At 46.6% G+C, this 21808-nt stretch overlaps 1 protein-coding gene across 7 annotated transcripts in view; it reads left to right on the top strand.

The window, feature by feature from the left end:
• ARMC3 (armadillo repeat containing 3) overlaps positions 1 to 21808 on the top strand; it is a 118608-nt gene that overhangs the window by 80227 nt on the left and 16573 nt on the right. For 5 of the 7 annotated variants that reach the window (XM_037837840.1, XM_037837839.1, XM_037837841.1 and 2 more), the window contains 5 exons: positions 121 to 257; positions 895 to 1063; positions 2161 to 2258; positions 2926 to 3027; positions 3407 to 3502. In XM_037837840.1, the coding sequence (XP_037693768.1) occupies positions 121 to 257; positions 895 to 1063; positions 2161 to 2258; positions 2926 to 3027; positions 3407 to 3502 (602 nt within the window). Of the gene's footprint in view, positions 1 to 120; positions 258 to 894; positions 1064 to 2160; positions 2259 to 2925; positions 3028 to 3406; positions 3503 to 3694; positions 3955 to 21808 lie in introns of those variants that run through there. The other 2 variants (XM_037837844.1, XR_005217194.1) reach the window with 2 other exon arrangements.

Genomic DNA, 21808 nt, shown 5'->3' on the forward strand with positions numbered 1-21808 from the left:
TATTCTAAAATTTTGTTAATGCATAGTTCAAACCTTCTGCAATCCAAGAAGGAGAGGTTTGTAAGCATAAATGCCTGTACCCTATACTCTTGGTGCAACTGTCCTGTCTTCTGCTTCCAGCTAAGAGCTGCAGGCGGCCTGGAGCCCCTGGTGGACCTCCTGCACTCGAAGAACGATGACGTCCAGAGGCACGCCAGCTGGGCTGTGATGGTCTGTGCCAGTGACGAGCTCGTGGCAGTGGAGCTGTGCCGCCTCGGGTGAGCGGTGCCCGCCCTGGGTTCTGGCAGAGATGACGGGCACGGCCTCCCGGCTGCCCTCCGCACCCTCCCATCTCCCCCATCCCTCCTGCCTCCTTGGCAAAGATCATCTTCCACACTTCTTCCTCTTTCTCATCTTGAGAACTGCTTCTCGTTCGCTCTCCTCTGCCACTGCCAAACACAGCCTATTGGTCTCCCAAGTGAAATGGGCATGTTCTGGCTGCCATCCCCCTTTTTCCTCCCCACCCACCCCAAACCCTTCCACTGGAACCCCGCTGGAGCCACCCCCACTGCGTTCACTTGAAACCATGTCTGTTCTTCGTGTATATTGTCTGTTTAGCCAACAACATTGGGGACCATGACTAATTCTGCTTTAAATGAACAAACAACTTTTCTTTTTCTGAACTTCTATTTCATCTTTTCAACTGTTGGCATCTGAGATACTACCTGACATACGTCCTGAAAAGGGGCTGGTTTGTCATCAGAATTCTGTCGGTATTCTGTTGCCCAAAAGGGCAGGCGAGGCTTGAAGCTTTCCATCGCAATTCTTCACTCCAGATTGTTAGGGGGGCTATAAATGTGAGCTTCCTGTTGGATTGCTTATAAAGCTAACAGGGCTCTTTGGTCTTGTTGACAGGGCTTTGGACATCCTTGAGGAAATTAATTTATCAGTAAGTCGAAAAAATAAATACAGTGAGGCAGCTTACAACAAACTTCTCAACAGCAATCTCTCCCTGAAATACAGCCAGACTGGCTATTTGTCATCAAGTAACATAATTACTGATGGATTCTATGATTATGGCCGGGTAAGTGGCAGCACTTATTTGTATTTTAGTATGTATGATGGTAGTTTTTTTTTCTTTAATCACAATGCCATTAGACTGCAACTTCATAACCACTTAATTTATATTTTTATGGACAGAAATTTGGAAATCAGCACTTTATCCTTAACTTCGTCTAGCTATATGATTTTTCATTTTTGTACCCTTTTCTACAATTTCTGAATCATTGTATGTAAATCTGCTTGCTAATCCTAGCCTCAAATTTCAGATAAGATATGAAAGAAGGAATGTTTTTAGTTTGGGGTTCTATTACTTCTAAGGCTTAGTGTTAGTGATAAGGTTACAAATAGAAATGTTCTTCATTTTATTAACTATGTCCAATTGAAGTTAAATTATAATACTGGATTTAAAAATGTAATGGAGAAGAATGTTATTTTGCTTAACTGCATTTATGATTTTTAAACAACATATAGTGGAGTGGGGTGTTAATGTTAATAGAAATGGAGAGCTAAAAATTAAAGTCTAGAGGACTTTTTGAACATTGCTGCATAAATTAACATTTCCACTTCTGGAAATTATCTGAAAGCAATGAGGAGAATGGCGGGGGGGAGAAACCCACAAATCCTATTTTAGGCAATACTAGGAAGCAGATGTCAGAAAACCAAGGGCTGCTCAGAGTTCTGGAGATCAGGCAGAAACTACAAAAGGAAGAAATTGGGGGGAGGGTGGGAGCACATAGTAAACTGTCTTAGTATCACTCATTCTTACAGACAGTAGATTTTCCCTTACACGTATAGATGGATTTACAAACTCAAATGCTGTCAGGAGTCAGGCTGATAACTATGGCGTGAAGCTGCCGAGTGTAAAGCAGCGGAGCTTCTGGGCACAGGGAAGGAGACCCTGAGCGAGGATGAGAGCGTCCAGCAGCTCGATGGCACGTGTGGACCTTCAGCTTCCTATTTCTAACCTTCCAGCCCACAGTCGGTCATCCTCCATCCCCCCATGTGTATATACGTATTATATAGATTCAGCATCTCCAATGGCTAAGATGTATTCTATCATTCACTGAAAAAATACAACCCATACGGCTATTATTTTCAGTTCCTTAAATTATCTTACAGATTAATCCCGGCACCAAACTTTTGCCTTTGAAGGAGCTCTCCTTACAAGAACCAAGTGATCTACGTGCAGTACTCTTAATTAACAGTAAATGTGACGTGTGAGTCCTGGAGGGGAGCAGGGGAGCACATATTTTATTGTTTGCCCATCAACGTGTGAACGTGTCAATTTCCCCAGTGCGGTAGCTCTCCTTTTCCCCTGCAGGTAGTGCCGCCGTGAAAATAAACACTGGTCCACAAGCTCATAGCCTGGACCCAGTAAAGACAACAGAACAACCCCTCTACAGATTCAGCATCTGCTCTGCCCTTTTCCTCCGACTCCATGTTACTAGTCAGTTCCAAATGCATTTCCAAAGGACCTCTTACCTTTGAGGCCATGGGGAGTAATAGAGGAGAGCATAAAAAGGAGCAAACCAAGATGAGTTATGTTTACGAGTGCACAGCACTTGTGCTGGACTAGCACTGCTAATGATTAAAGCTTCTGCTTTCTTCTGTGCAATGGTCATGTATATATCTATACACCTATATAATTTATATTTATGATATATTTTATAAAAGTATTTCCTGTTCTAGCTCATGAAAAGCTTTAGAATAACCTTTCTATCTTACATTCACCTCTCTTTTATGCCTTTAAAATAGCACATCACTTAAAAGTGAGCTTCAACAATATGATTTTCAGAAAAAAAAAAATCTGCTTTCTGAGACAAAGCCAATATGGAAAAATAAGTTGTTTTAATTTGTACGTTTTCCAAACATGTACAATTTTAGCTCTCCACCACCTTCCATGGAAGATAGATCATCAGATACTGGTTATGGACGAAGTATTTCTTCTTCATCTTCCTTAAGAAGAATGAGTAGAGAAAAAGCCAAGTGAGAAAATTCAGATTTATCTATACTCAAATAATTCTCCCCTTAATTTGGAAGTATCCAATTTTTAGATTTTAGATTTGGGCAAGCTACGTTTTATTCTTTTATGGGAAAGGAGCCGGGAACCTGGGCTCACCTTGTCTGCTGGGGGCCCAGGGAGACCTTGAGACGGTGTGTGTGTGTGTGTGTGTATGTGTGTGTCTCTGTCAGTGCCGTAATGCCCCTTGTCCCTGTGTCAAGGAAGGAATCAAAGCACATGATGGAAGCAGACATGCCTTATAAATGATAGCATACCTCGCAAATATACTGTATGGTTATTTTCCATATGATTGAAATTGATTGTGCTTTATTTCGAAATGAGAAAAAGTGCTTATCATTTTAGTGCTGGATTTGCATCTCCCACCGAAGAGAAATCAGAACCTACTTCTGGACGAAATACTGTTCTTAGCAAAAGTGCCACGAAAGAAAAAGGATCAAGGTAGGGAAACGGGTATTGTGTTCTCCTCCTAACCCTACTCCGTTATTTCCATTTACCCAGGAAGATTGGTGACAGGGAGGGGGAGGAGAGGTGGCTTTTAACTATGAAGGAAGTTTTTACTTTGGAATCGTGAGATGCAATTACGAAGTAACTTTATTTTTGTGTCTCGCTGTCTCTTTAAAATTTATCCAGAGAGAATTTCTTCTTCTGTATCTGGATAAAAACTCAGGGTCCCTGAAGACAGGATTAGCACAGCTCAGGCTGGCCTACATGAGCATTCAGTGTTTATTCAGGAGCAGAGAATTCTGAACTTCGGCAGGACAAGATTGCTTCTTTTCAACACACTGATAAATCCTGTGTCTTGAGCAAGTCACTTTCCCTTCCTTTGCCTCATTTACCTCATCAGTAAAATGGAAATAAAAATAGGCTCCACACCATGGGGTTGTTGTAAGGATTTGTTGTTAATGCACAGAACATGCTTAGAGCAGTGCCCGGCACATGGTAAACACTCAACAAATATTGGCTATGATTGTTACTGTTGTACTAAACATAGCTGCCAGGAGCCAAAATCCATTCAACCCCTGCGAGGATCTGAAGGAACCCCCTGAATCCAGTGCAGGAAACGCGGCCAGCCCCCAGAGGTCCAGGAGCTGGGAGTAAAGGCGATGGCCACAGGGTCTCTCTCTCCACCTGCCTGGACTCTCATCCACAAGTTGCTTCGTATCCGCCGTTGGCTCTTTCAGCTACTGCCTGGCGCACAGTTGCAGACTCCCTGTGACCCTGGTTTGCCCGGGACCCAGTCTGACTTCAGTGCCAAAAGAACCTCGCAGCTCCACAGCCCCCCGGGCACCCGCGGCATCTCCTGGCATTCACAGGGGAGACGGTCTTCCTCTCGCGGCTTGGAGGCAGGAGTCTGGCCCGGGGGGGTGGAGAATCTGCCATCCTGAGAAGGGACGCCTGGGCCACTGGGGCAGAGTGCCCACATGGCCCGCCTCCACCGGTCACCCGTCTGTGGAAGCCCTCCTTTCCCTCTGGCCCTCACGCCCACGAGGTACACGTCTGCTTCCACCTTCGGTTCTTCCACTCTTCTCAGCTCTTTTTGTTATTTCAGTTTTCTAACAGCTCCATCTGGTTCTTAATCCTACATTTGTTGGGGGAAACAGAGAGGGTAGCCCTTCGGAGTTGGCAGTTAGCTTGTTGGCTTGTGGCTATCAAATGCTGATCTGCAGACAGCCCCGGCTTGTTGTGCTGGGATATCTGGTCTTAACCATCTCCGTGCACATTCTGGAGCCATCATGGCCTTTTCCCATTGGACCCACGTCACCTTGTTACACAGACAAGTTCCTTCCTTTTCATTCCTGCTCGCTTTCTCCTCTCCCCCTGCAAACACCCAGACTTCTCTGTCCACCTCTTGGCCTGTCTCAGCTCCCACTAAAATCCAGCCGCAGTTTTTAGTTGGCTCCTGCACCTGCTGCCCCGTGAGTAGCTCAGGCTCAGTATGTTCCCAGCTCAACTCCCCCTTCTCCCCAACTCCCAAACCTCTCCCGACCCCACCTCCACTCCCTATGTGCATTAGTCTCTCCTCTGTCCCATACAGTTGTCCAAGCCTGGGATCTGTCCTAGAGCCCTCTCTCTCCCTTATCCCAACACTGACTCCGGCTCTTAGTCCTGTCCACCTGTATCTTCAATATCTCTTAAATCCATTCTTCCCTTCATTTCCCCCTGGTAGTTGACTGGTTCAGGCCTTCGATCTCTTTAAGATCCTCATGGCCCTGGGAGAGCCTCATCAAGCCCCAGAGTTGCCCTTTTGGAAGGAAAAACCAGGTCATATTACTCTCCCTAAAATGAGGGCTCCTTATCTGCCAGATGAAGCCTGAAGTTGGTTCCCGCTTGTATAAACTGCACTGACTGGCATCAGTTTATTTGTCTTTCTTACTAAGTAGTGAGCTGCTTGAGAGCCTAAACCATGCCTTTTAACATCTTCATATTCATGAAGTCTTGCGGTCGCAGTTGATTCGTCTGGGGGAGGGTGGCGGCCGGTTGCTAAATCCTAGGCTCCCAGGATTGCTCCGAGGGTACCGGCGGCGGGGGCTCTTTCCCGGAGGCGAGGGCGAGGCGGGGGACTTGGCCAGGTCCCCGGCGGGAGGCGTGCAAGTATGAGGGGCGGCGAGAAAGGAACAGGCGGGACACGGTTCTTTTAGGGTGATGAAAACCAAGAGAGAGAGAGCTTTATTAGGGGAGAGTACAAGTTTATATCGGGCATTTAGAGGGCGGGGTAGCTGCAAGGGTTAAAGGCTTGGATTGGTTCTGAGAGGGCGCGGAGGTTGATTGAAAAGGGGCGGGAGTTGCTCCCGTAACGGTGTCCGGCAACAATGTATGCGCACCGGTGGTGATGGGAGTTGCGCTGGCAACGGGGAGTGTCCGGGCAAGATAAGGGGGTGGGGAAAAGGCGGTTCCCTCCGGCAAGCCTCTCCTAACATTTGGTATATTTTGGGTGAGGAAATGGGGCCTGCCTCCGGCCTCACTTTCCCAGGCCCGGGGGGCTATAGAGGGCGCACTCACCCGTACCCACTACCCTCCCCAGGGGTGGATCCGGTCCCCCAGCCCAGGCCCGCCAAGTTAAGGCACGTAATCAGTGTCCCGCATTTCCCCCTTCTTTTCTAATTAAAGGAAGAAGCTTACCGGAGAGGTCCGCTAAGGGATGAGGGAAGGGGGAGGTCGGGGAGGGGAAAAGGGGTTGACGGTGGCTCAGCGAGGCTGGAGCTCGGCGTTGGTGTGGCGCCCGGGCGCTCGACAGGGGCCTTGCTGCTTGCGGGATGGACGAGGGTGGGGGGTTTAAAGTTGGAGGTTCAGAGAAGCTGGAGCTCGAGGTTGGTGCGATGTTCAGGTGATCGAGAAGGGCCTCGTGGTCGGCGGGTTGACCGGTGGCGGTGAGGTCGCGGAGGGTTGGTTGTCATCTCGGAGTAGGGAGCATCTCGGAGTAGAGAGGTGGCGAGTCGTTGGTACTGGACTTGCACGAACGAGGAAAAAATAGCATCCGTTTGTTTCCTTACAAGCTGGACAATTCTGCAGATAATGTAGGGTCCTAAGGTGAGAGCTAGAATAATCATTAGTAGGGGGCCGAGGAGAGGGAGGAGGTATGGGAGGAGGGGGGTAAAGATGTGGGACCAATAGCTGGTGGCTTCACGGTCTTTTTTGCGTTGTTCCAGTCCCTCTCGGACCTTTTTTAGGCTGTCCTCGGCGAGACCTGTGGAATTGGCATATACACAGCACTCTTCTCCTAGGGCGGCGCAGAGGCCTCCTTCTTTGAGGAGGAGAAGGTCGAGACCTCGGCGGTTTTGGAGCACGACCTCAGAGAGGGAATTGACAGAATTTTTAAAATGAGAAATAGCGTCTTGTAGGTGACGAATGTCCTCGTCAACAGCTGCCCGGAGGTGAGTTAGGGCGGAGCCTTGACTGGCTAATGCAGCGATTCCGGTGCCAGCGCCTGCAAGACCTAGGAGGGAGGCAATCGTGAGGACGGTGATGGGCTCTCGCTTTTGCAGTGGGGCAGAAGCTGCAGTTGTTTCCAGGCGGAGGAAGAAGTCTTCCTCGCTGTGGTATAGGACCCTAGGGATGAGGACAATTAGGAGGCAAGTTTCATTAGTTGTATTGAGGGTTTGCACGTTAAGGCAGGGGGTAAGCCCTGTAGAGGAGCAGAGCCATTGGGAGGAGTTATGAGGAATGAGAAATTTGGTAGAGCTGCTGGGAGATGAGTAGCTGGCACAGGCAGTGAGGCTGGGAGAGTTACTTGAGCGAGGGCGGATGCACTTTCCTGTAAAGGAGACTGAATGAAAGGTTAGGGGGACGGCAGAGGTATTCCAATTGCATTCCGAGGGGCTGTCCTCTGTGTTTTCTGAAAAGGAGAGGTTGGAGGCAACTGGCTCATACAGGGGGGAGGAAGTGGAGAGGCAAAGCCAACAAGAGGAGGTAAGATTGGGGTTGGAGGAATTTACTGAGGTGAAGGCCGCTTGGATAAGGCTGAGGAGGGGAGAGGAGTAACGAGAGGGGGGCAGAAAAGGTTGGGGTGGTGGGGTTGGCGATGCGTTGTTTGCAGCTGAGGTGCGGCTGGTTGGAGCTGAGGTGCGGCTGGTTGAAGCTGAGGTGCAGCTGGAGAGCTGTGGAAAAAGGGGGTTAATGACTTTATTGGGGCCAATGCCCGAAGATGAATGTTGAGCTGCTTCCTTTTTTATGAGAATAAGGGAACCTGGGTCGACTCCTTTCAAATAAATTCTGAAGCCCCAGGTTCGACTGAGTAACCAGGAGGGATCATTGGGGAGCTGCACACTGAGATTTAAATGTGAGCAGGTACCTGTAGGTGCAATCTGGTGATGGCCTCCATAGATACCCCAGTTAATGGGTTCTTGAGGTGGTTACATGATAGTGGGCCGGGATGGCTACCGGATGGGGGAGGCCAGGCTGCGGGGAACCCATGGGAAGAATATGCTTATTGATTTCCCGCAGATCATTGAGGAGCCTAAATTTCCCTGTGGTTTTTTTATGAATAACAAACACTGGCGAATTATAGGGACTAGTAGAAGGCTCTATGTGGCCAGCGTCCAATTATTCTTGGACAAGGGCTTGGAGTGTTACTAATTTATGCGTGGGAAGGGGCCACTGCTCCACCCATATAGGTTCCTCAGTATCCCACTGCAGAGGAACGGGCGCTGGAGGTGTTAAACGAGCAGTGGCGCACATTATTGGGGGGGCTGCGTGGTAAGCACTGCCCCAGAGGCGGCGAGGATGTCACGGCCCCATAAAATTTGGTCTATGGTGTGTAGAAATAACGGGCGGAAGGTGCCTGAGTGGCCCTCTTCATCCTCCCACTTAATGGGCCTTATGGCCTGAAGAGAGGTGGAGGTACCAGTGGCTCCCACTACCGAGGGACCATCGAGAACCATGCACATGGTGGCATACTGAGCGGGCATGCAAGAGACCTCTGCCCCTGAATCGAGCGTGCCCGTGTACCATTGCCCCTCTATTCTTAACTTACGAGTAGGCTTTTCTGGGGTGATAGGGACTGTCCAGAGAAGCGTTTTACTGCCGGTGAAGTGATTAGCTTTATTAGAACCGGCCGGCACGTTGCCTCTTAGGGGCGGGGCTGAGGCTTGCCCCGCTTGGAGTTTAAAGCTTGCTCAGTGCCCTGGCGCTGACTGCCGTCAGGGCACCAAGGATAGCAGAGGTTTTTTAAGCTATTCTTGCTAAGATCTCTGGGGCTGCTCTTGCAATCGCGCGCCCAGTGATAGCCACGCTGGCAGCGTGGGCAGGGAGTGGGAGGGGGGCGCCCATTGCGCTGCATGAAAGGCGGGCGGCTGATTTCTGCATTGGGGCACTCCCGTGCAAAATGACCGCTCTGCCCGCACTTAAAACAACCGGTGGTGGCGGCTAAGGCGGCAGTGACAGCGCCAGAGACAGCCTGGGCTAGGGACGCGGCAGCTGGGTCAAAGGCGCTGCAGGCGAGAACCCAGTCATCTAGACTTTTTTCCCTCAAGGGGAGAATGGCTTGCTTACAGGGGGGGTTAGCCCCTTCTAGAATGAGTTCTCGGGTGAGAGCTAGCTGGGCTTGGGGGTTGCTAACTTTTCTAGCGCAGGTTTCTTCGACTCTGGATACGAAGGTGGCGAAAGGTTCGTTTGGCTCCTGGAGGAGCTTGGTAAAGCTGTCAGGTCGACGGGCAGAGCAGTTGGCAAACGCGCGTAAGGCGATGCCTCTGAGGATAGTCCAGAAGGTGGCAGGGACATTAATATAAGCAGACGCATTTAGAAATGCTCCCGTGCCTAAATAGGCTTCGGGGGGATGATAGACTCCAGTGGCTGCGTCTTGCTCACTTTGCTTAGCTGCTTCTGCCTGGAAGTGAGCACGCCAATCAATAAACTGGCCGGGGTTAAGAATGGAACGGGCAAGCGAGGCCCAGTCTTGGGGGATGCAAAAGTCCATGCCGAGATCCTGCAGTATTTGGGAAGCGTATGGGCTACCCAACCCGTCCTCCTTGACGGCCCTGCGAAGCTGCTTAATAGTATTAGAGTCAATGGGATACCAGTCATACGGTTTCTGTGGTGTGGGGGTAAGGTTAAGAGGAAAGCAGTGAAAGGCACGAGAGAAAGGAGGACGCGCTTGCAGAGGGCTTGGCGCGGGAGTGGGGGTAGGGGGAGCGTTGCCCCAAGGGTTGCCTTGAGGTGTAGAAGGCAGCCAGGGGTTGTTAGTCGGCAGGGTAGGAGGAGCGGCGGCAGCTGCCGGTAGCGGCTCCGAGGGGGAGCTCGCCGGAGGGGGAGGCGGAAGTGGGAGGCCCCAAGCGTCGCAAGACGGCGGCGCGGTGGGAGTGGCTAAGGCATAAGATGGTGGACTAGCTCCGCCCTGTGAAAGGGCGGGGTAAAGCGCATGCGGTTTCCGGCCCGGCTTAGGGCTGACGTCATCGCCGGAGCACTTCCTCCCCTCGATGGAAGAAGAAGGAGGAAGTTCGCCATCTTGGCGAGGCTTAGTATTGCTTTGTTTTTGGGGGGCGACTTCGAGCGTGTTGTTAATTTGCTCAACTAAGGATTCTGTGTCCGAATCGTGGTCTACATTAGTATCGCTGTCTGAATCTGTTGGCTGGGTTGATAGGGCCTCCTTGGATTTAATGGGGCCTCGATCAGGGGGAAGGGAGCCTTGAAGGCAGGAGCGGACGGTTATTAAGGTGGGGAGTAAGCCGGGAGGGAAGCGCTTGCTCTCATGTTCCATGGCGTTGGTGACCCGATCAATAAGGCGATCATAAGTAACAGGGTCCCAAAGATGGCAAGTGGTGAGCCATGGGTTAAAGGGCAGCAGGAGGTCCCAGTATACCTGCAGCTGCCGGACAGACACTTTACAGCGATGTGTGTCTAGGAGACCCGCCAGAGCGCGAACTTGGGGTGCTTGGCGTGCAGATAGACGATTACCCATAGCGGAGTGAGAAAAGAGAAAAAAAAGGGGGGTTGATTATTGAGTAAAGAAAATGAGGTAAACTGTGGCAGCGAGGCCGAAGGAGATGGTGAGAATGGAAGGCAGGAGCCTCTAGTAGCGAGAGCAGTTTGGGGGGGGGGGGCGGTTGCAAAGAGGCACACCGCGCGAAACAAAGAAACAAAGACACAGAGGACCACAGCAAAGTAATGAAGGGGAAGAGGGAAAGCTACTGGAGGAAGAGTGTTAGGAGGAATGTGGGGATATAGGAAGAGAAGACGAAAGGTAGTCGGGGGTAAGAGTTAGGTTAACGCGGGAAAGGAAGAGCGGCCCGGGCGCGGAGCGGCGTGGGAGGGGCGGCTCCGCGGGGCGGCGAGGGAGAGGCGGCCCTTACTTTGCAGGCGAGGAGAAGGGGAGCTGGAGAGGCGTCTGGGCGAGCGGGTGGTTTCACTGGACCGCTGCGTGGAGAGGACTTTTAATTCCAGGGGCCCCACGTTGGGCGCCAGTTGCGGTCGCAGTTGATTCGTCTGGGGGAGGGTGGCGGCCGGTTGCTAAATCCTAGGCTCCCAGGATTGCTCCGAGGGTACCGGCGGCGGGGGCTCTTTCCCGGAGGCGAGGGCGAGGCGGGGGACTTGGCCAGGTCCCTGGCGGGAGGCGTGCAAGTATGAGGGGCGGCGAGAAAGGAACAGGCGGGACACGGTTCTTTTAGGGTGATGAAAACCAAGAGAGAGAGAGCTTTATTAGGGGAGAGTACAAGTTTATATCGGGCATTTAGAGGGCGGGGTAGCTGCAAGGGTTAAAGGCTTGGATTGGTTCTGAGAGGGCGCGGAGGTTGATTGAAAAGGGGCGGGAGTTGCTCCCGTAACGGTGTCCGGCAACAATGTATGCGCACCGGTGGTGATGGGAGTTGCGCTGGCAACGGGGAGTGTCCGGGCAAGATAAGGGGGTGGGGAAAAGGCGGTTCCCTCCGGCAAGCCTCTCCTAACATTTGGTATATTTTGGGTGAGGAAATGGGGCCTGCCTCCGGCCTCACTTTCCCAGGCCCGGGGGGCTGTAGAGGGCGCACTCACCCGTACCCACTACCCTCCCCAGGGGTGGATCCGGTCCCCCAGCCCAGGCCCGCCAAGTTAAGGCACGTAATCAGTGTCCCGCAAAGTCTAGAAGAGTTTTAGGCACAATGTGGCAGTAAAGAAATATGTACGGGTTAAATATTCACAAATTACCCTAAATATTGCATGCTGGCTGCTGAAAGGAGGTGTTTGACTCCCTTTTCTATAAACTCATGAGAATCCTCTCTCCTCACCCTGCCTCTGCTCTCCCTCTCATCTCTGCTTAGTCCCATGTGCTCCCACTTCCATGGAGATGGTTTCCGCAGAGGAGAAACATCTTTGGATTCAGACAAAGCTGGTCCTTGGCATCCTTCTCTGTCCCCAGAAGTGGTGCACGATCAAATGGGCTGATGATGTCTGCACTGGGCCTGGGCCGCTGCCCCCCCCGTGTGTCCCTGCCCCGCCGTGTGCCCCTGCCCCGCCGTGTGCCCCTGCCCCCCGTGTGCCCCTGCCCCGCCGTGTGCCCCCGCCCCCCATGTGCCCCTGCCCCCCCGTGTGCCCCTGCCCCGCCGTGTGCCCCTGCCCCCCCGTGTGCCCCTGCCCCGCCGTGTGCCACTGCCCCCCGTGTGTCTGCCCCCCTTTCCTTTCTTGGCCCGTGGCCCACTGGGGATAGACTGGCCCTAATCCTGCTGTCACATTGTCTTTCTTTCCGTCAGCTCTTCTTGTCTTGTGACTGCCACAACTCTAGACGCCTGGGGAGAGAGGAAAATATTTTTTTCACTCTACTCATCAGATAGTGTCCCTGAGAATGTTTATGTTAACAAAAAGACAGCAAAAGAGATACTGATAGTGGAAGAGTGATGATACGTCCAGAGCCATAAAGTGACTGAAGTTTTGAGAGAGAGGAGAGAGGAAGTGGGAAACAAGAAAATCAGTCATATGTGTGAGGTGGCCCAGCAGGGACCGGAGAGAGAGAAAGGTGGCTTTCTAGAATCCCTTCATCCTGCTGAACACTGTTACCAGGTATGATGTGAGTGACAACCCATCTCCTTCAGCGAGAGGCCCCGCCCCTCAGAGCTCACTGCTTCTGTCTCCTGGGTCACGTCCCCCTTCCTGCCTCTTCATCTCGGGGCCCTTTTAGAAATTTACAGTGTACACTTGAACATCTCTGCTGCTCAGACCATCTCGATCTCCAGCACAATCATTTCCTAACATTTTTGTTCTTAAAATAATTTCCTACCAACTCTCTTTTCACCCATACCCTAGATGCTTTTTTCTCTCCTTCTGAATGTTGACTACCCAGCTTCAAGTCTTTCACAAATAGGTGTTGTCTCTATTCACACTGAAATACCTTCTCACCTCCTTTTTCTTGAATTTATTCTTTCACTCCACTGATACTATGTAGCATCTACTATGGACCAAATGCATATACACATATACAAACGCACACCCACACGTATGCACCCATGCACATAGACGTGCTATAAGCACATGCACACGCATGCACACGCATGCACACGCATGCTGTCGATCATTCCAGGCCCAGGACATATCCTGCCTCCGCTTTGAACAACACCCCCTTCTCACCCGCTGCCCAGGCCACCCAGATGGAATAGGTTTCTCACAACACTGAACTCCCTGAGTTTCTTGTCTTTATCTTGCATCTGGAATTTATCGCATGCTGCCTAGTATTGTGATTTTTTTCCACAGACCCATATCTCCCAATCTAATTGTAAACCCCTGTGGGCTGGGTTCATGACTTTCACATCTCCATATATGCCACCAAGCTTGCCCCATAATTTGTATATTCAAATAGTCGATATTACAAAAGGGAGAAAGTGATTACACTTTGAAAACCACAATATACCATTTTCAATTTTGACCCAGACAATCACCTCTGTCTGCCTAGCCCCTACTCGATCCACCTATGGACACAGAGAAACATACTTAGGGTCTTGGATTCACACAGTGATTCCTCGTTTTCTGACGTAGTTTTGCAAGACAGGAAAAAGCTCTGCCATCTTTGATCATCAACTAATACTCTTTCTGAGGATTAATTTTAAAGGAGTTGGTTTCATAATTCCCATGTGTTTGCTTCCATATTCACTTAGAAATGAAATTCATTTAAGCATTGAAGTCCTTATTAACACAGCTTGGCAGCCTTCGTGGGAAGAGGTCCAAAGGAAAGACTTGTATTTATAGCAGCAGGAAACTACGACTCCGGAATTCCAGTAAATTATTTCTTTTTAATCACCCAATTAGAAGGCCCTGCCCTCAGGTGTTAGCCTGGGGCACCAGGTAGCATCTTCTACACGGCAGAAGGTTCCTTCTTCTCGGGTCAAGGAGGACACTCAATGAGGGACACCCCTGCTTCTGCATTGTAGGCAGAGAAGTGATGGGAGTCAAGCCCCCCAATCTTATGGAGCTACCTTGTAATTTTAGAAAATGGGCAAACCCACCCCTGTGTCCTGCCTTTCTAATTGATCTTCCCAATGCAGGTTCCTACTTTACAAAATATTACTATATATGCATAGATGTTCAAATTATTCTGCAAAAGCAGAAAGGAGTTAAAATTATATATTTAGGAAATCTTAATTTTTGATTAGAGATTTTATCATGATATATGGCTGATGCATTTGATGAGATTTGGTTAGGCTCTCTCCTTTTCCTAGCTTCGTTGAATATAATGTTTAATTAGAAAATATAAAACTTCTGGTATTAGTTGTAATTGTCAAATTTTGTGCATCGCGAACAGCAGTTGAGAGATTTATTTTTCCATTTTTTCTCAAAATACATTTTAAAAAAATTCTCATGGACTTCAGTTGATCCCCACCCCTCCATCCTGTGCTTCAAGTATGATTTAAAGATAAACAATTTCCGCCCCTAATTTTCTGCTAGAGAAATGGAATGCTCCACACTTGAATTCATGACATAGGAGATTCACTGGCCAGGCTGGTCCAGCCCCATTTGCTTGGCTTTCGTGACCTGGTGACAAATGCATTATTTTAAGTTCTTTGGTCCCAATGAGAAGCAAAAGAAAAGCTTCTGTTTAATTCTAATATTGTCAGACTCTATTATAATATAAAGGGGTATAAGAAATCTGGCCTCTAAAAAGCTGTCAAATATAGGGAGCACCAGATTTAAAGGAAGAATGTAGTAGCCATTCAGGTAAAGCACCAGTTCTTTTTAATCCTAAAATGGAGTGTTATTTACATTTCATTGGCTAAACTCAAGGAACTGAAATGCAAAACTGAATCCATCCTAAAGTGCTGGCTGAACGGAAACCATTCTGCCCTGCTGCTTAGGGGTCCCTCTCTGGCTGTGGGGAAGCCAAGAGCCCCCACTTCAAAAGGCAAATGCATCTTTATTATGTTTCCATGTGCTACTTAAGTCTTTTTTTTCCTTTCTTTTTTTTTTTTTTTTTTAACTTTCCCTTCTTTTTTCAAATCAACTGTATGAAAAAAAAAGTTAAAAAGAAAACAAACATACAATAAAAGAACATTTCAAAGAGACCATAGCAAGGGAGTAAGAAAAAGACAACTAACCTAAGATAACTGCTTAACTTCCAACATGTTCCTACTTTACCCCAAGAAAGTTACATACTATAGCAACATTTCTGTGAACTTGTTCCTACTACATCCATCAGAAATTAACAGACCATAGTCATTTCTGGGCATCCCCAGAACGTTAAATAGCTTATCTGTTCTTCTTGGATTATTGTTCCCCCTTCCTTAATTGCTCTCTATTGCTAGTTCCCCTACATTCTACATTATAAACCATTTGTTTTACATTTTTCAAAGTTCACATTAGTGGTAGCATATAATATTTCTCTTTTTGTGCCTGGCTTATTTCGCTCAGCATTATGTCTTCAAAGTTCATCCATGTTGTCATATGTTTCACCAGATCGTTCCTTCTTACTGCCGCGTAGTATTCCATCGTGTGTATATACCACATTTTATTTATCCACTCATCTGTTAATGGACATTTGGGTTGTTTCCATCTCTTGGCAATTGTGAATAATGCTGCTATGAACATTGGCGTGCAGATATCTGTTCGTGTCACTGCTTTCCGATCTTCCGGGTATATCCCGAGAAGTGCAATCGCTGGATCGAATGGTAGCTCTATCTCTAGTTTTCTAAGGAACTGCCAGACTGACTTCCAGAGTGGCTGAACCATTATACAGTCCCACCAACAATGAATAAGAGTTCCAATTTCTCCACATCCCCTCCAGCATTTGTAGTTTCCTGTTTGTTTAATGGCAGCCATTCTAACCGGTGTTAGATGGTATCTCATTGTGGTCTTAATTTGCATCTCTCTAATAGCTAGTGAAGCTGAACATTTTTTCATGTGTTTCTTGGCCATTTGTATTTCCTCTTCAGAGAACTGTCTTTTCATATCTTTTGCCCATTTTATAATTGGGCTGTCTGTACTATTGTCATTGAGTTGTAGGATTTCTTTGTATATGCAAGATATCAGTCTTTTGTCAGATACATGGTTTCCAAAAATTTTTTCCCATTGAGTTGGCTGCCTCTTTACCTTTTTGAGAAATTCCTTTGAGGTACAGAAACTTCTAAGCTTGAGGAGTTCTCATTTATCTATTTTCTCTTTTGTTGCTTGTGCTTTGGGTGTAAAGTCTAGGAAGTGGCCTCCTAATACAAGGTCTTGAAGATGTTTTCCTACATTATCTTCTAGGAGTTTAATGGTACTTTCTTTGATATTGAGATCTTTGGTCCATTTTGAGTTAATTTTTGTGTAGGGGGTGAGGTAGGGGTCCTCTTTCATTCTTTTGGATATGGATATCCAACTCTCCCAGCCCCATTTGTTGAAAAGACCATTATGGCTCAGTTCGGTGACTTTGGGGGCCTTATCAAAGATCAGTCGGCCATAGATCTGAGGGTCTATCTCCGAATTCTCAATTCGATTCCATTGATCTATATGTCTATCTTTGTGCCAGTACCATGCTGTTTTGGCAACTGTGGCTTTATAATAAGCTTCAAAGTCAGGGAGTGTAAGTCCTCCCACTTCGTTTTTCTTTTTTAAAGTGTCTTTAGCAATTCGAGGCATCTTCCCTTTCCAAATAAATTTGATAACTAGCTTTTCCAAGTCTGCAAAGTAGGTTGTTGGAATTTTGATTGGGATTGCATTGAATCTGTAGATGAGTTTGGGTAGAATTGACATCTTAATGACATTTAGCCTTCCTATCCATGAACATGGAATATTTTTCCATCTTTTAAGGTCCCCTTCTATTTCTTTTAGTAGAGTTATGTAGTTTTCTTTGTATAGGTCTTTTACATCTTTGGTTAAGTTTATTCCTAGGTACTTGATTTTTTTAGTTGCTATTGAAAATGGTATCTTTTTCTTGAGTGTCTCTTCAGTTTGTTCATTTCTAGCATATAGAAACATTACTGACTTATGTGCATTAATCTTGTATCCCGCTACTTTGCTAAATTTGTTTATTAGCTCTAGTAGGTGTATCGTTGATTTCTCAGGGTTTTCTAGATATAAGATCATATCATCTGCAAACAATGACAGTTTTACTTCTTCTTTTCCAATTTGGATGCCTTTTATTTCTTTGTCTTGCCGGATTGCCCTGGCTAGCACTTCCAGCACAATGTTGAATAACAGTGGTGACAGCGGGCATCCTTGTCTTGTTCCTGATCTTAGAGGGAAGGCTTTCAGTCTCTCACCATTGAGTACTATGCTGGCTGTGGGTTTTTCATATATGCTCTTTATCATGTTGAGGAAGTTTCCTTCAATTCCTACCTTTTGAAGTGTTTTTATCAAAAAGGGATGTTGGATTTTGTCAAATGCTTTTTCAGCATCTATTGAGATGATCAATTGATTTTTCCCTTTCGAGTTTTTAATGTGTTGTAATACATTGATTGTTTTTCTTATGTTGAACCATCCTTGCATGCCTGGAATGAACCCCACTTGGTCATGGTGTATGATTTTTTTAATGTGTCTTTGGATTCGATTTGCAAGTATTTTGTTGAGGATTTTTGCATCTATATTCATTAGGGAGATTGGCCGGTAGTTTTCCTTTTTTGTAGCATCTTTGCCTGGTTTTGGTATTAGATTGATGTTAGCTTCATAAAATGAGTTAGGTAGTGTTCCATTTTTTTCAATGTTTTGAAAGAGTTTGAGTAAGATTGGTGTCAGTTCTTTCTGGAAAGTTTGGTAGAATTCCCCTGTGAAGCCATCTGGCCCTGGGCATTTATTTGTGGGAAGATTTTTGATGACTGATTGGATCTCTTTGCTTGTGATGGGTTGGTTGAGGTCTTCTATTTCTTCTCTGGTCAGTCTAGGTTGTTCATATGTTTCCAGGAAATTGTCCATTTCTTCTACATTATCCAGTTTGTTGCCATAGAGTTGTTCATAATATCCTCTTATAATTTTTTTAATTTCTTCAGGATCTGCAGTTATGTCACCTTTTTCATTCATTATTTTGTTTATATGGGTCTTCTCTCTTTTTGATTTTGTCAGTCTAGCTAGGGGCTTGTCAATCTTGTTGATCTTCTCAAAGAACCAACTTTTGGTGATATTTATCCTTTCTATTGTTTTTTTGTTCTCTATGTCATTTATTTCTGCTTTAATCCTTGTTATTTCTTTTCTTGTACTTGGTTTAGGATTGGTTTGCTGTTCATTTTCTAGCTTCTTCAGTTGATCCATTAGTTCTTTGATTTTGGCTCTTTCTTCCTTTTTAATATATGCGTTTAGTGCTATAAATTTCCCCCTTAGCACTGCTTTTGCTGCATCCCATAGGTTTTGGTATGTTGTGTTCTCATTTTCATTCGTCTCTATATATTTAGCAATTTCTCTTGCTATTTCTTCTTTAACCCACTGATTGTTTAGGAGTGTGTTGTTTAACCTCCAGGTATTTGTGAATTTTCTAAGTCTCTGATGGTTATTGACTTCTAATTGTATTCCATTGTGGTCAGAGAATGTGCTTTGAATAATTTCAATCTTTTTAAATTTATTGAGGCTTGTTTTATGTCCCAGCATATGATCTATTCTGGAGAAAGTTCCGTGAGCACTAGAAAAGTATGTGTATCCTGTTGATTTGGGATGTAATGTCCTGTAGATGTCTGTTAAATCTAATTCATTTATCAGATTGTTTAGGTTTTCAATTTCCTTATTGGTCTTCTGTCTGGTTGATCTATCTATAGGAGAGAGTGATGTGTTGAAGTCTCCCACAATTATTGTGGAAACATCAATTGCTTCCTTTAGTTTTGCCAATGTTTCTCTCATGTATTTTGTGGCACCTTGATTGGGTGCATAGACATTTACGATTGTTATTTCTTCTTGCTGAATTGCCCCTTTTATTAGTATGTAGTGGCCTTCTTTGTCTCTCAAAACATCCCTGCATTTGAAGTCCATTTTATCTGAGATTAATATTGCTACACCTGCTTTCTTTTGGCTGTAGCTTGCATGAAATATTTTTTTCCATCCTTTCACTTTCAGTTTCTTTGTGTCCCTGTGTCTAAGATGAGTCTCTTGTATGCAACATATTGATGGTTCATTTTTTTTGATCCATTCTGCGAATCTATATCTTTTAATTGGGGAGTTTAATCCATTTACATTCAACGTTAAAACCGTGAAGGCATTTCTTGAATCGGCCATCTTATCCTTTGGATTATGTTTGCCATATTTTTCCCTCTCTCTATTAATATCCTTTATTGTACCCATACCGAATCTCTTTAGTACTGAACCTTTCTCCAAGTCTCTCTGTCCTGTCTTTGTTTCTCTGTCTGTAGGGCTCCCTTTAGTATCTCCAGTAGGGCAGGTCTCTTGTTAGCAAATTCTCTCAGCATTTCTTTGTCTGTGAAAAATTTAAGCTCTCCCTCAAATTTGAAGGAGAGCTTTGCTGGATAAAGTATTCTTGGCTGGAAATTCCTCTCACTCAGAATTTTAAATATATCGTGCCACTGCCTTCTCGCCTCCATGGTGGCTGCTGAGTAGTCACTACTTAGTCTTATGCTGTTTCCTTTGTATGTGGTGAATTGCTTTTCTCTTGCTGCTTTCAGAACTTGCTCCTTCTCTTCTATGTTTGACAGTGTGATCAGTATATGTCTTGGAGTGGGTTTTTTTGGATTTATTCTATTTGGAGTTCGCTGAGCATTTATGATTTGTGTATTTATGTTGTTTAGAAGATTTGGGAAGTTTTCCCCAACAATTTCTTTGAATACTCTTCCTAGACCTTTACCCTTTTCTTCCCCTTCCGGGACACCAATGAGTCTTATATTCGGACGTTTCATATTATCTATCATATCCCTGAGGTCCATTTCGATTTTTTCAATTTTTTTCCCCATTCTTTCTTTTATGCTTTCATTTTCCATTCTGTCATCTTCCAGGTCACTGATTCGTTGTTCAACTTCCTCTAGTCTTGTACTATGAGTGTCCAGAATCTTTTTAATTTGGTCAACAGTTTCTTTAATTTCCATAAGATCATCCATTTTTTTATTTAGTCTTGCAATGTCTTCTTTATGCTCTTCTAGGGTCTTCTTGATTTCCTTCATATCCCGTACTAGGGTCTCATTGTTCATCTTTAGTTCTTTGAGTAGCTGCTCTAGGTGTGTCTCTTCTGGTCTTTTGATTTGGGTGCTTGGGCTTGGGTTATCCATATCGTCTGGTTTTTTCATATGCTTTATAATTTTCTGTTGTTTTTGGCCTCGTGGCATTTGCTGACCTTGATAGGGTTCTTTTAGGGTTTGTAGACCAGTTGAAGTCCTTATCTCTAATTTATGAGATCTACAGCTTCGTGGAGTACACTTTCTCTAACTAACCAGCAGGTGGCGTCCACGAGCCACCTGTTCTCCACAAGCCAGATCTCCCCTGCTTAGCCTTTTTGGTGAGTGGGGGAGTGAGTCTTGTGGGGCCCAATTGGTGTCCCAAGCTTGCGTGTGTAGTTGGTGTTGCCTGCCCTGTATGTGGGGCGTGTTTCTGGGCAGTCGGGGAGGGGGGGTGGCCCTAACAATCAAATCTCCCTGATGATCCTAGAGTTTTAAAGCTACTGCAATAGTCTAATCCTTCAGTTCAGTCCTGCCACAGTTTGTCTCTGCCACTGACCCACAAGTCTTTGGTATTGGCGTATGGCTCCTGAGACTTGCAAGTGGGCCCCTCTTCCAGGCTGTGCACCCTGGGTCCTCTGTTGAGGGATGACTGTGCTATGTCACAGGTGAGTGCCGTCCCCCCAGGGCAGTTCTGGGCTGCTGGGCTGTGTTGGGAGGCTCTCAGTCTGCTCAAATGATGGCTGAATGGGGCTCTATTAATTCACACTGCTCCCCCTTCCCAGCTCTGGGACATTCAGCTGAGGTTGCAGGGAAGGCTAATGTCCACGCCCAGTTTTGTGGTGTGTGTCTGTTATTTGAAGCACTTCCGTCACACTGGGTTGTCTGGGGCAGCTCTGGGCTATGGGGCTGGCGATGGGCAGGAGTGTTTCCTGTCCACCAGGATGGTGGCTGTGAGCGGACACCCCCCTTTTCTTGGGAAGTTGTGTTGTTTAGTGAATTTTCTCAGCCACTGGATTATTGCCTTTTGTCTCAGAGCTCTCTTAGTTCTGCTCTTGACTTGACGTGCTCAAATTTCAATTCTTTGAAGCTTTCTGTATTGAGCTTCTTAGAGTAATTGTTTTAGAAAAAGCAAAAAGGATTTAAAAAAAAAAAAAAAAAAAAAAAAAAAAACCGGCCCTCCTCAGAGATCTGATGGGTTATTGAAATGCTAATAGACAAAGCAACCAGGGCCATTAAGGAAAGGTGCCCAGGGCAGAGAGATCAGCCTTGCTTCGGGATTTGCATATGCGCCTCAAGGCCTGATGTCCGCCCTTCCCCTTTCTGTGTTCACCAGAACTCCAAAAATCCTCTGCTTTTATTTTGGAGTTTTTCGTGTTGTTTTTTTTCTATGCCTGTCTCCTCTCTGCTGGGCTGGCTGCTCTCAGAGTCTCTGGTGTCTGGCCTCAGTCTATCTATGGTTGGAGTTTGAATCAGTAGAATGAGTTTCCGGTAAGAGCAGCCACTGCAATTCTCCCTTCTCCTTCCTGGAGCTGACAGCCCCTCCTCCCCCGGGACTGAGCCTGGCAGGGAGGGGCGCGGGTCCCCTGGCCGCAAAAACTTACAGATTTTGCTGATCTCAGCAGTTCCACGTTTTCATGAGTGTTGTATGAAATATGCCCAAAGACAGATTGCTCTGTGGTGTCCAGTCCACGCAGTTCCTGGCTTTTTACCTACTTTCCTGGAGGAGTAACTAAAACATACAGCTCACCAGTCTGCCATCTTGCCCCGCCCCCTACTTAAGTCTTTTGGTTAAAAG

This window comes from Choloepus didactylus, chromosome 5, assembly GCF_015220235.1.
Source record: "Choloepus didactylus isolate mChoDid1 chromosome 5, mChoDid1.pri, whole genome shotgun sequence".
NCBI lineage: Eukaryota > Metazoa > Chordata > Mammalia > Pilosa > Megalonychidae > Choloepus > Choloepus didactylus.